We start from the raw sequence: 14,783 nt of genomic DNA on the forward strand, positions 1-14,783 counted from the left end.
AGCATGACAGCATCACATCAATTGCTTACCATTTGTATAATCCTATTGATGTCAGTGGAGCAATTTGAGCTATTATAGCTACGCACTTCGGTATTTTCAATTATTCTATTCAAGCATATATATGCACATAGTCATATAATCGTTACCTTTCTGAACGAATATAATCAACATGAAATCTATCTTGCTTCTGCTAAAGCTTCTTAGCATATACTCACTTATACTGCTAAAAATGCTTGACGCTATTATGGAACGCTTAATATGTTCTGTGTAATGCAATACATTCAGGACAAATTGCAACTATGACATCATCGGCAAATGACTCAAGAAATATCACTTCATTTTTGCGGCAATATACTGTATTAAGCTGAGACTCTTATTCCCTTATTTGAATTAAGGGCTGAATATTTTGATAACAATTCGCACATAGCTTGGCATATACCTTTTCGCGATTTTCATGTTCATACAAAATCAATATTATCATAAATTACCCTCACCTAATGCTACGACATTTTTACATTAATACAACATTTTGACATTAATAATATCACTCTGAAAAACTAAGGGTTGGGTTCGTCTCACTTATCCTTGATCGTCAGATATTAAATTATACCAAATGAGGATATCAACCAAACTGTGAGAGACCAATGTCATTATTATTAAATCTTGAAGTTTTATTCGCTTTGAATGCCGTACGCTTAGCATTTGTTGCCTTTTCGAATTGACTAATAAATGTTCAGTCAAGCTTTGTGACTTTCCTTACGATGTATGAATATTAACGTTTCGCCTTCGATCGCGATCCAATTATAGCTGAAATTGTAGTTACAAATCACCGAAACAATCATCAGTTCATCACCCAGTCAAATACAGTTATCATTAATGCAATCTCTCATAAGCAGCAGAATAATTGTAGAAGACAACAGTTCAGTCATGGAAACTATTGCACGCTGAGGCTCCGGTCCATGGGCTGGTCGAAAAGTTAAATTTGTGGCTCACCTCTGCACCCGTCGTATATAGTGACCATTTTGGATACATTGAAAGCCTGCGAGTTAGTGCTTTACGACGATAATAAGTCCCCTGATATTAACATTATTACAAGATTCAAAATTGAATTCTGCAGAGGAATAATTCCTAGGCTAGCGAGGTTCATCCAGGTACGAATTCAGGACACCGACTCTTTAAATTAAAATCGAGGGTACATATTTGTGCCGTTTATTTACGCTGAGCGACGTGTGTGCAATATCGAAGCAACCTGAAGAACTAAATAACTTCATCGCCATTCAAAGGCGCTAGCGCTGTAGAAAAATCCTAATAGTATTAATTCCTTAAGAGTGTATACAAGCTTACGTGCCCTGGAGCTGGGATTGTTATAAGATTACGCCAAGCTTACGTGCCCTGGAGCTGGGGTGGGATTGTTATTAGAATATAAGCTTTACGCACATTGGAGCTGGGATTGCATGGCAAACATTTTTAGAATGAGGTAAGAAGCAGTCAATAGGGTCAACCTTTATTCGCGTCTAGAGAGGAGCCGTAGGGAGCGGACTTCGAGAAACGTTTAACTTATTGCACGGTTGTTCATTTGTTATCACTTTTAAACTTATTATAACCCTTTCATAAAGTCGATATTATTGTCTGGATATTTAACAAGTGAATTTTATGAAGGAATAAAGTATTTCAATTTTCTGCTCGATTAATTATGAAAGGTTGTAGGATAAGATAGTTGTCTAAGGTTTAATGCAATCAGTCTAATCATTTATTTAGAACATAACTTTTTGAAGCTAACAGCAAAGAAGAAGGAGCGTCACTTAAATTGGAGATGGAAGGATTCCGCACTCCCATAAAGGACAAACCAATATCGCGAGTTAATAAACATAGAACATGATAAAGAGACCAAGATAATTTTTAAAACAATTCATGTACAATAATTACATGACGCGATACCAAACTACAGTTGTACCTGGGAACTTGTACCCATTGTTGAATTAATATATTAATTCAACCATGCTTGTACCTGCAGCCTCACAGCTCAGTGATCAGCTTGGTAGAGACATGCGACCAAGGGCCTAATATAACTGGTCAGGCCTGACAAGAGGGGTTATTACTTGCAGTATTGCGTACAAACTTGCAAACGCCCGATCAAATAACTCAAATTAATACACATACTACATGNAAATGTTGCGAAAACTGTTAAAATTACAATCGTTGTAATGATTTTCATGTATCACTATGCGCGATGCTAAGAAATTACCACGAAAAACATGTGACCCTGCATGAGAAACCCGAATTCTAAAATAATCGTACAAGTAGGTTCCTAGTCTGCAATTGGACAATTTTTTTATCCGTGAGCCCTAATTGACGGTTGCATGACACATCTACGATACAAGAAACGCTTATCGTTCACCGCCTCAGCCAATAGCCTTCAGTCACCCAATACAGACTCTGCGAAGAATGCTTTCGTGCCCTGTATAGTCTTGTCATTTAAATCCTGCACCTCTATTCCCTAAGTCCTGCAAATCGGCGACACTTTATTTATCTGCCGTGAGGGAGAATCGTCTGGGCGAAAAACCTTGAGGATATAACCCGTTGCCCTTGACAGCGTGGCATTACAAGCTCCTCGCGATACCGCAAGATACCATCCTTGTTTCCCTGCATGCTGCCGGACAAATTATTCCTAAGTTTCTAGGCAGAGTTTGTGGCTTAGCCTACTACTGTATGAGCCTGATGCTTGAACAGTCGATGTAAATTTTTTTTTACTTGAAAGTTTTCAAAAATTGAAGCAACGTGTCTGAATGATCTTTGACCGGTCGATTTGTGTTGTGTCATCAAAACACTAGATTTTGTGTGTTTTTACTGCCGAGGACCTGTTCATTGATAGGTGATTTGCGTACAAGTACAATTAAATGATGCTGCTTTTGAATTATCCTACGTACTCATATCAAAAAGGCTACATTCTCAAAGGAGAACGTATGAAATGCTTCAATATTAAAAGGGTAAGAAGGTGCGTGAGTCGTTGAATGGGCGCCGGGCGAAACGCACGATTACTGGCCGCGGGCATCGCCCTCTTCAAGAGAGAGGTTCAACGTCACCTTTCTCCAGATAAACCTTATACGTCTCTGTTATTTATACCAGCACGTATAGTGTATACCCTGTTATGTGCCTATGTATGCCTGTACACCATGTTTTATGTCCCTGCCTGTTTGTACGCCTATAAGCCAACATTCCTGTGCCATGCCACAGCGAGAGTTTCCTCCTAGGCGACGTTGAGGTTCATATAGAAGAGCTGCAAATGGACGAGCAGCCAACGAGATTGTGGTGCATGGATATGAGTTCAAGTAAAATATTTACAATTTTATTTTTTCAGAATACTCTGCAAACAACTTTGGATTCCAAAAATGATTCATGAGTGTGCAAAAAGATTATATTATTTCCATGCACTGACACAAATGTTTAAATAAAGACCCAGCGACTAAGGATGATGTAGGTTTACTAGTGAAATTACTCAAGTTGAATTTACAATTTTCCCAGCCACTTGAAACGGGAAGATGAAATCGAGTTGAGTCAAAGGACAGACAACTTGACTTTGGTGCTGCAGCGCATTTTAGAGCGGCTCCCAGTGCATCGTCGTGCACGGATAACTTTGACCACTATCTTACACAACAAGAAATAGAAATAATGCATGACTAATGTAACAGACAATGTAACGATTTTAAGAGGATGAAATCAATCAGCATGCTTAATGTTACGACGGTTCAGGCCAATGCAAGAAAGAGAATGTTGAATGACTTCATTATTTAACGCCGTTTAGTGACAGCAAGATCGGCTATTGTCTGTAACAACATACTCGTATAATGGCGTACATAAAACATGTTCTACAATGCGAGGCGACATTGGCAGCCATGTAACGAGGTTCAGAGCAGCACCGCTAGGTATAACCTATCTCGTCTGTCAAACTCGTGTGCTGCATATTTTAAACAAGTTACGAGAATATTTGTCCAACGTATTTGTTACGAGAATATACGAGTTCTTTTCTCCGCATTTATTAATGATTTTTTCATGAAATTAATATCAAGCATGAAGGCGACTTATTGGATGTATTTTCCGCTCATCCATGCAAAAACTTTCCATGATGAAGTGTAGGTGACCGGAATTTTGTAAGTTCACAAAGCAACGCGGATAGTGCACAAATATGGCCCATCAATTTAACTCACTTGAACTTGAGACCAAAAGCTTGACTGTGCTTATTTTTCTTTTCTGCACTATACTTCTCAGGGAGGTTATTGCACTGCGAGCATTTGTGCGTGGGTGTCTCTTAATGCAGTGGGTGCATCAGCGATCCAGTTGATCAGCGAGACATGGCGGCAGAGCAAATTTACATAATGACTCAAAAACCTATTTAACCTTCAACAGATTTTTAATCCTTGTAGTACAATCGACCGCCGTCGATATCTATGATAGTGCTGAAATTTCAATTTTCAAGTGGATAAGACCTCACGTTCAAGGTCATTTAGGAATGCATATCATAATAAGTGTACAACTGCCGTTCGACCATTTTACGAATATGATTATTCTCAATGCAAGAGTTTCCATTGAGCATCAGCAACAGTAATGACATAAACAGCCATTCTCTTCATTGTTCATAGCCATCAATAACTCGATGTCTGGACGCATGCAGCAGGAAGAAGATATTAATCTTTGTGGCAGGGATGTCTGACTCAGGACTACGGAATTCTTGAGAGCAGGAACCGGTTCTGGATCTTTCCCATCACAAGATCCTAGTTATATACATATGTTTCGTAGAATATTTCTATTCAACACTATGACTTTACAGAAATATGAGTATTTCCCAAGTTGCATACAGTTTGAATGTTGCATTATTGACAGTCGAGGCAGCCTGCAGCACGTATCCCTGACCGTGTTCCACTCCTTCATACATCCTACTACTGCGCAGCAAAATGTCCTTCCTGGGCTGCGTTTGTGCTAAGCACGACACCAGCACAAAACATGGAAGCAGCGAAACGCTGGTTATGGTGTCCATCATGTACGTATAAATTATTCCCATGATGTCAACTGGCACAAACAGAAGTTGCTCCTTCTGTCTATTGGGGGTGAGGGCGCCAAGCTGACATTTGCCGTCAGGGAGCGCCATGCTTTGTCGACACGTTTGGTTTGACTTTCCCGGCGATTTAGAAAGGGCTGCGTTTGTGCTAAGCACGACACCAGCACAAAACATGGAAGCAGCGAAACGCTGGTTATGGTGTCCATCATGTACGTATAAATTATTCCCATGATGTCAACTGGCACAAACAGAAGTTGCTCCTTCTGTCTATTGGGGGTGAGGGCGCCACGCTGACATTTGCCGTCAGGGAGCGCCATGCTTTGTCGACACGTTTGGTTTGACTTTCCCGGCGATTTAGAAAGGGAAACCTTTGTCCTTATGCCGCTTATTGCATGGGAAGCTAGGACAGGAATGATAACTTTTTATGCGTTATGGTGTTGAAAAATATTGATATTTCTGAATATTTTTAATTCACGTACAAAATTGAATGAATTAGAAATTAACGATGAAATGCTTGATTTTATTCAAATCGTTTTCCGCGAAGCGTATCAAACAGAAGGCTTAAAAAACGCAACATTACAACAATAAAATAGAAATGTCGTCTTCACAGACCATCAGAGTTTTTGAGAGCCTAAGGAACAGTTTCGCTTTCTTCGACCGCTGGGGCTACCGATAAATGTACTTTCCCTGGTACGAAGACGTCAATTAAATGTTTCTCGTGACGCTCAAGACGTCATGTCGCGGCGCTGCACACAGAATCGCGAGAATGATTCACAGCTTTGGTGGTGAACAATAGAGTCAGAGAAGGCATTCGGCGAACATAATATTTCGCGATTTAAAAATTATAAAATTGTACATGCAGTTGGCGCGCGAGAGTCGTGAGAAGAACATGCATGGTTGCAAACCTCACCTTCCGTTAAAGAAGCATGCCATTGACAAAAGGCTTCTAAATGTGAAATGAAACTCGATACTTCTTTTTCAGAAGTAGTAAAAGAATTCCATTTAGATTTTTGGCACCTAATTGAAGATAGGTATTTATAACTGTTGAATCTAGAAGTTAAGACTCTTGAAAAGATGCATAGATAACTTGTATACCTGTAAACTCTCAAATGTGGTAAAATAAAGGCCGTAATATACACATTGTACGTTTACCAGACAGAGTTGCTTACATGCAACTTGTGCACGTCGCTTAAGCTATGTCCATGGCCCGTGCGCACGCTATAACAACAACACAGCGTGAGGCATGCAAACACTTTCTCCTCGCGGGCATCTGCCGTGTGCACTCCCGAAATGTTCCTATTTGTGCCCCGTCATCGTCATGCGTGGCATACAACAATAACAACTTGGCCATCCAAACTCAGTTTCTCGTTAGATTCGAAATTAGTGCAATTGATCAAGCGAAGCTGTTGCGAGGAATCATTCTGAGAGAGAACTCTCTGTCAATTCAATACGTATCACATCAAAATTTCAGACATTGTTCATGCTATTTGTTCAAATTTTGGTATTCGTTTATTTTCAAGAGTTAAGGCTAATTTATGACATCGAACTCGAATGACGCATTAATCACCTTAGCTTCACGTGAGTTAAGGTAACTGTCGATGTAACAGACAGTAACGAGGCAGAGAACGCATCTCGCTAACACCACATCTCTGATGTGGCATTGTTGAAGTCGCCAATAAATATCAAATCCGAAGCACGCAACCGCAAGTCCCGCGGTAAATAACGTTTAGCGGTCACTCTCAGCAATATTGAAATTCACTTTCAATTGAAAGTGCGTCTCATTAAGAGGCAGACGTATTCAAGAGCCATGTAGTGGGGATCACTATAAAGCTGCTACACAAATTAAAAAAATGCCCATTCTATTCCACTCTTGCATAACATATTATATTATTATAATTCGCTTTTCAACACGATTCAAGCTCAATCAAGTTAATTTAACTAAGCAATTTATTTTCTAATGTGTGTGTTACTATAATTACATATGGATCTCAAGCTTGTATATATACTAACCATATTTGAAAATAATTTCTTTGTATGAAATATTTAAAATTTAGACAGTACCAAACGAGAAACACATTTTGAAAGACATTTTTTTAAATTATGAGATAATTATAAGGCCGATAAGTATCATGGATTGTATTTTACATTCGAAACAAAAAGCTAGCACGATCGATCGTGATGAGCAACCAGAGGCTTCCTCTGACATAAGTCGCGCTCGTCTTCCTGGCTCTTGAGCAGAAGTTTTTCCTCAATTGCGATGGAATTTTTTGTGGACTTTCAGCTCGAGGTTTTTGTTAAGCATGGCTAAGCAGTGACAGTTTCACGCGGAACTCGCATTGTGCAGCAAAATTGTCACTACATCGTTTGACGAAAGCATCGTGTCGTATTATATTTGTTCATATACTGTGCAATTTATGTGTTGCTCAACTTTGTTAAATAATCTAGAGCCAAGTGTGACGCCTCGACGAAATAATAATTAGTCTGCGTTGCACGTAATCTTCATGAAAAGTCTGTTTGAGGAGCTGACCGATTTTTGTAAGAGGTCGAAACTTTTATTTGAAATTTGGCTCCCAGAATGGCTTAAGACATGGTGCGAATAGTCGGTTGAGAAGTTGGTTCGTGCAACCACTCAAGACACCCATTGTGGTGCGTAGTCGGTTCAGAAGTTGAGCGAGTTGCACGTTCGATGGTGACAAATGGTTGCAACGCTCATTGTAAAAACCTATAAGTTGTTAAACCGTTGGAAAAAACTGGATAGGTTCTAAGAACTAACGTATTTATTATAATTATGATGCTTTTCACAACAATGAACTATAACAATCAAAGCCTACTAGATGGAGTCACGAATGACACTAAAGGTATCGTTATTGCAAATTGTGGAATCACCGTACATTAGCTTTGGCAAAAATATAATTTTCATATTCACTACTGATAAATGTTCGTTTCTTGGCATTTGACCTTATTTCTGGTGTGTTTCTACAGATCCTTCAAGATCCCAGCGCATCCTCGTATCGACATGAGGCGATTGCTACCAGGCTTCACTCTCTTGATGGTAAGTTGTAACAATTTACAATTTTGAACATTAAAGGACAGAAGTTGTAGTAATCTACAATTTTGATCCGTTTAAGACGAGATGCGTACGTTTCCAAGCTATGATCTGCGAGTGTTATTCGTGTTCTCTCAGAATAGAATAGAATAGAATAGAAGTGTCGGCACCGAAACTAGGCCCATGGCCTGTTGCAGATTCTTGTACTTTTCGTGACTTGATTCCACAAAGGATCCGGCCTTATGAACCCGATCTTACCATAACTGACCATTGATTGAGATAGCTCTTGGACTTATTGCCTGGTCCGTAAGGTGCTAGGCATTTCAAGACTGAGAATATGCTCTTGCTTAGCTTCGTCTAGACTCTACTGACTCAAGTCGGTTCTTGAATGCGTTCTCTAGTGGTAGCCTCAAGCAAGACAACTCGAAACGTTTAATATGGTTCATAGAAAAATTGAAATACACCTACTTTAACCCTGAATATTATTTATGACAAACCATATGAAACATTTAATGATGCTTCCAAAATAATGTTTAGAACTGATTGTATTACGAATTCCCACTTGAAGCCAACCCCAAAATGGTTTATTAACAAGTGATTGGAACATTGTGTATATATTTAGCACGTATTGTTTTGTCTGCCTGTTTACTTGTTCCGCACTTTCCTCGTTAACTAATTGAAGCATCGTTTTTTGAAAATCTTATTCTTTAATTAGGTTTTCATTTGTACATTGAGCTTGCAGTTGTTGTAATATACTATAATTTATTTAATGATTGATTGCATCGTGTCGCTGGATATGCATAATTCTTAGCCGCATGTTCAAATGCCTTCTTTATACATAGATGCTATTTCATTGGTCGGTGATGTGCCCATCTTGGGATCGAAATAGAACGAAAATGCAATATACAATAAATTTTGTCAGCATTTAGTAATAAACAATGTAAAATGTATAGGTTGATAAATTATGTCTGAGTAATTCTAAATACTAACAATGAAAGGCATTTAACAATAATTCTGATTGGGGCTACTGGTCAAAACAAACTCACACAGACGCAACATCGGGAGGACTCTGCACTGTTCTTCAGTTGCTGTAACACTAAAGCTTTATTTGCCTCCAAACGTATTGGATTGATTACTTTCAATACTCGCACATACTCATTAATATATAAAACTGACACTTTCTGCAGGTGCTAGCTTCCAGCCAGCTCACTTCGGCCGCCCAATTACCGGCATTTTCCGGAGCCGGAATGCCTACCGTCCAGTCCTTGAAGGCAAAATGCGGACGGCTGGGGATGACAGTGAACGTGGTCTTCGACCAGGCGTTCCCGGGCATCATTTACTCGAAGGGCCACTACGCCGACAAGCGATGCAATTACGTTGGAGAAGACAACAAGTTTGGAGCCAAGGAGTTCTCGTGAGTCCTATTTAATTGAGATAACTTGCTCTGCAGAATAAAATATTGAATTCATTTAAGTGAATAAAAATATTGAAACTACACCTTTTAGCTGAGAAAATCTAAATAAGATATCACTAAAAATAGGTAATAGGTATTAGGAGGTAATAAGCAATTTTCATTACCTGGTTAAAAAGTTTCTGTTGTTAATATAATAAAATAAATAAAATAAAATAAAAATATGTTAACACACTGCATCGGAACAATAGAAGAGCAGCTCTGTCTATGTTGGGATGCATAACATATGGACGATCGAGGAGCTCGGGTTATCATTTTAGGCAAGACACAAGTATAGACTATAAGGAATTCAGGTTTTCATTATTTACTTAAAGATTCGATCTATATGATATTATGATTAGTACGAATCGCTATAATATTAATAATTATCATCCATCATCACTCAATATTGAATTTATTGTCAGGTTTCTGATTCCTGTTGACGATTGCGGGACTGCGGGAGAGATGGCGAGCGGTCGCTCAACTAAAGATGGCTTTTACGAGAACACAATCATAATACAGGCAAGCGCTGACGTTCAGCCGTCTTCTCTCACCGTGTCATTATCATTAGCAATTTTGTATTTACAATTAACGAATTTTTACTTTTTGTTCAATATAATTCAGAAATTTTTTAAACCATACTTGAAAATCAGCTTGAAATAATGCGAATTAGGCCTGTGTACTCAACAATATGTAAGTATGTTAAGAGACTATCAGGATGTGACTAAATTAGCGTCTTCAAATCTGTTAATAATAGCCAACCATAAATAGAAGTCTTATTATAAAACACAAAACAGAAACAAACGTTTCATACTAGGGTACGTTTAGTTCATAGTTTATTATTAAAAAAAACGCATTTTCCCTCATTCTAGCTAATATCAATTTGTTTCTTATAAAATTATTCAATACGTAGACATTGTTTATTGATTTATTAGCGCATTTTCTCATTCATTTATGGAAAAAATGCACTATTGTGCTCGCCATGTCCGTCCGTCCGTCTCTCTGGCTGTCTGTCCGTCTGTCCGTCCGTCCGTCCGTGACCTCAAGTTTTCGTCGACGAGAAAATGCGCTCTCTGTCACTCACTGCAGTGAGTACTGAGTTATATTATTTATTGATTTGTTTGGTTGTTAGCTGGACCCGCTGATCACGGAGGTGTGGGACGAGGCCCGCCTCTTGAGGTGCTCGTGGCCCCACAGCCTCACGAAGAAGGTGGCGGCCGCGCCCTTCTTCGTGGCCCAGTCTGATAAGGTGCATGGCGCTCCTGGCTAGTGCTTCTCAGAATTTTGATCATTTGAATAATATTTTGAGCATTAATTATTTTTAATAAGGAAATTACTATCAATTGAGCTTGAACTGAATAATACACATTTTTAAAGTTGACCTATAAGTACCTATTTTAATATTTTTATTTAAGTAGAGTTTGAATTCACTCATATTATTAGAAATTCTTGGAATTATGAAGAAAGTGATATTTCTTCACCTGTTTCTCTTAAAGCTTTTCAAATTCTTCAAGTTTTCTGTTTATTATTTCTATGTTTGCTTGTTGGAATTAATTATGAAATAAATGAGATAAATACAATTTTGGATTATTCGTGATTTATATCAGACTTGAGCGGGATGTTAGAACTTAAAGTCGAATTAATAAGCAATTAAATGAAATAAATAGAATTGACCTCGTGAACCATGAAGCGACACCATCTTACTGGCAGGTCTCAGTAGAGTTCGACAAGCGTTCCATCAACACACTCATGGAGGTGCAGCAAGGCCCCAGCCCTCTCGCCGCCCCAGCCTCAGGTTATATTTACGCCGGTGCTGAGTCCTCCATGGTCATCTACATCCAGGGTAATGCCGGCAGCAGTGATAACTATTATCATAACAATTTATTAAATCATGGGAATGGTTGACAACACCTACTATTTTATGCATCTCTATTTATTTGTTTCATCCCTTTTTTTCTTTTTAATAATACGAATTTTGCGTTTCTGGTTTACATGATATATTTCCTGATTTTGAAGAAATAAATAGGTTAAATAAGCGCATTTAACGAATGCTGGTATTTTACTTTCAAACACAAGATCCCGGAAAGAATATGGACGCGAATGTGGTGAACTGCAGCGCCTCAAACAGAGGCAAATCTTCCGTGCAACTGCTGGACGAGTCAGGCTGTCTCCTCAGACCTGATCTCATGACTCGCTTCGACAAGTCCAGAGACAGCAACGGCGTTAGAGCTGATCTGATGCTCTACTCTTATCTCAAGGTACGAAAGTAGTTTAGAAACCGAGTCTATGGGCACAGTTTGGGCTAATCAGTCTATGGTCTTTCTTGGGCTAATCAGTCATTGGATTAATCAGTCTATGGGTTAATCACAGGTCACTGACCATTTACCCACAATCTTACCCCGAATCTTGGCCATCAAAATTTTGTTAACAACCATTTAACCCCGATCAAAACCTGACCATTACCTCGATTGACTGAGCGCTCGCATTATTTTTTTAATGTCCGGCATCAGTAAATTTTGGAAACTGTTCGTTACTAATAACCTAGAGCGAGTGTCAAAATGGAAGATAATTTTTTGGGATTTATAATTGATTTGAATTTTTTAAATACTTTTCAGAACCTGGGTGCTCATTTTTTTATCAACACAAAACTATATGGTACTATGTACGTTTCATTACACAGTTCTTTAAAACTGCCCAAAAGGCTTATATCACAAGCAATGTAACCACTGTGAATATCCTTCATATCAATGATAGGTATCTCGAATAGAATTAATAAATTCGAATTCGTTCTAATGGGTTGTCTTGGTAATATGACAGTTTGGGGAGAAGTAAATTGAATTACAGTTATTGTATCTTCCACGGGTGTATAATTGATTAGCAGGATTTTTCTATTGTGATAATCGCTGTAGTTTATTAGTAACAAACATTTCCAAATTTTGATGAAAGATGGTGGTTAAAAAAAAACTATTGTGAGCGCTCAGTCAATCGAGGTAATGGTCAGGTTTTGATGGGGGTAAATGGTCGTTAACAATATTTTGATGGCCAAGATTCGGGGTAAGATTGTGGGTAAATGGTCAGTGACCTGTGATTAACCCATTTATGCAAACTGTGACCATAGACACGCTTTCTATGCTACTTACGAATTTATATACAATTCATTGTTTAGTCAATTACATATTTTGAAAGAAATGTGCATGTTGAATGACCCAAAAATTCCTCCTATCTTTTGAGAAACGATTATGACCCAAGGGCTTATTTCTGCAATAAATTTTTCCATGAACTCCATTAAGATTAATGAAATTTCTGGTTGGTCTTTTGAGAGCTCTATTCCTAAGTATCGGTCCTCTGTAAGAATCCTATTCTAAATTCCCACAGGATTTTGATGCAAGCAAAGCAGCTGATTTTGTAATCCGTTGCGAGCTTGAGCTCTGCAAGGGAGGGTGTTCACTGCCATGCTTGGAGGCCAAAACTCGCAAGAGGAGAAACGTCCGAGGCGACGCTTCTGACCTCGCGTCACCGCATGAGGGGGCGTTCTCTCACGAATCTGTTGGAGGTCTCATCGAGCTAAAAGAAACTTTACGTCATGGCATGAACGCTGAAGAAGGAGCATTCTTGGTCATCAAAAGAGAAAATCAAGGTGAATTGTCTTGGCAATGATGAAGTGAATTCATTTTGTTAATAACAAATAATAAAATAATTAATGTAACAAATATTTTTTTATTCGTGAGAATTATTAGCACTCATTTATTCAGAATACGCATCAAATCAACAAAGGTGTTCACAATTAGTGACGTTGACTTTCCATAGTCACAGTTAATAAGGTAATATTAATAGTATAGTGGCATATGAAAATGGTAATTTTTATTTATTTTCAGAAGGAATTAAGTCTGGATGCAGCTTATCTTGGAGTGTGTTCGTGTCGTTGCTGGCTCTGCTGCTCATCATTGCGGCGCTGGCTCTACTCTCATGTTATTTGGCTGTTAAACTCATAAAAGGAGGGAAATTTTATAGTACATAAGAAAGTGATTATCCCTATGATTGCAATTTATTTGGGTCCCCATTGAGATGCTCTCATACCGGTTTGCGTGCCCTGCAGCATGTGCGTCAGGGTGATGCAGATGATTGGGGGGAGACTTCTCAACCACGCTAAAAGAACTTTGGCTTCAGCGTTTATTAGGCTGTAGGCCTGTCATCGCCTCTTAACATCGCAGAGCATTCACAGCTCCCTGCGGTCTCGAACTGAACTGTAACCACTGGGACACCCTCTATGGGACTATTCTCTGGGTCCAAATATATTGGCACTCTTAATGGTGACTATATAACATTTTCGGAATTATTAAGTAAATCTGCATAAAGATAACACACATGCGACGAAGCTTAAAGTTTGTTTAATAAAGCCAATCCACTTCAAGACAATCATATTCCTAATGGCTCATACCAAATTTGTTGGAGACAAAGATTCGTGTGTCATTTGCAGAATATTGTAAAAAAATGTTCGTTTCCACCACCAGTTTCTCATGACCTGAGACAAAATGTTTGTTGTATGATTTTTTTTCTATTAACATTTTAGTTAGCAATTTAGAAATAGGTGACATTATAGCGAATTTTTTTGAACTACATAAAACCCTACGAATTAGCTTTAATGTTGCTTTTATTGCTACGGCTAAAGTCTTGTTTGTACATATGTGTTGTCTGAGTAGCAAATGGCAATCAACTAAATTATCCTCGTTTATGTGATTTACGCTAAAGTAAAATGGCAGATAAACTTTGTCTTACCGGATTGTTTTTTTTTCTTTATTGGGAATGATTGTTTAAAACACCAGGAAGCTAATTCTTCTCGGATAATTATACGTTCAGTCTCCAAGATTCAGCGAAAATGAAATAATAATAATAGCGGTTTCAGCGTTTAGTAGGCCGTAGGCCTGTAGCCGATTCTAAACGTCGCAGAACATTCACACCATTTTGCGGTCTCGAAATCGCAGCTCGCTGCTACAATTCTGCTGTACTTATAACCGCCCGGCCTCCTTGCCGATTCTGACCGGAAACTGGCGCACAGAGCTGGGATCGAACCCGCGCCTCTCTGCGCCAATCCTGCTACTCTGAACTTTAATTAACCACTGGGACACCCTGCCCAATAACCACTGGGCCACCCTGCCCAATAGGGTAATATCCCCAAACTAATCAACGTAGCTCGGTGGAACTCTGCACATGCATTCATTAAAACCAAACGGTGA

At 38.8% G+C, this 14,783-nt stretch overlaps 1 protein-coding gene across 1 annotated transcript; it reads left to right on the plus strand.

Annotated features, from left to right (window-relative positions):
* Positions 1 to 8,041: 8,041 nt before the first annotated feature.
* On the plus strand, positions 8,042 to 14,329 carry LOC108669905. Its single transcript, XM_018157339.2, has 8 exons — positions 8,042 to 8,105; positions 9,287 to 9,513; positions 9,975 to 10,071; positions 10,682 to 10,798; positions 11,260 to 11,392; positions 11,626 to 11,807; positions 12,925 to 13,186; positions 13,425 to 14,329. Exons 1-8 carry the CDS (start codon positions 8,070 to 8,072, stop codon positions 13,565 to 13,567), a joined length of 1,197 nt encoding a protein of 398 aa, XP_018012828.1. The 5' UTR covers positions 8,042 to 8,069; the 3' UTR covers positions 13,568 to 14,329.
* The last annotated feature ends 454 nt before the right edge of the window (positions 14,330 to 14,783 follow it).

The sequence above is a fragment of the Hyalella azteca genome, unplaced genomic scaffold, assembly GCF_000764305.2.
Source record: "Hyalella azteca isolate HAZT.00-mixed unplaced genomic scaffold, Hazt_2.0.2 contig12579, whole genome shotgun sequence".
NCBI classification, from domain to species: domain Eukaryota; kingdom Metazoa; phylum Arthropoda; class Malacostraca; order Amphipoda; family Hyalellidae; genus Hyalella; species Hyalella azteca.

Bases quoted from the DNA above. Each gene is read 5' to 3' on its own strand.
- LOC108669905 (XM_018157339.2), top strand. From the start codon at position 8,070: ATGAGGCGATTGCTACCAGGCTTCACTCTCTTGATG. The intron at 10,072-10,681 runs GCAAGCGCTGAC...TTTGGTTGTTAG, and splicing joins AGAACACAATCATAATACAG to CTGGACCCGCTGATCACGGA. The intron at 13,187-13,424 runs GTGAATTGTCTT...ATTTATTTTCAG, and splicing joins CATCAAAAGAGAAAATCAAG to AAGGAATTAAGTCTGGATGC.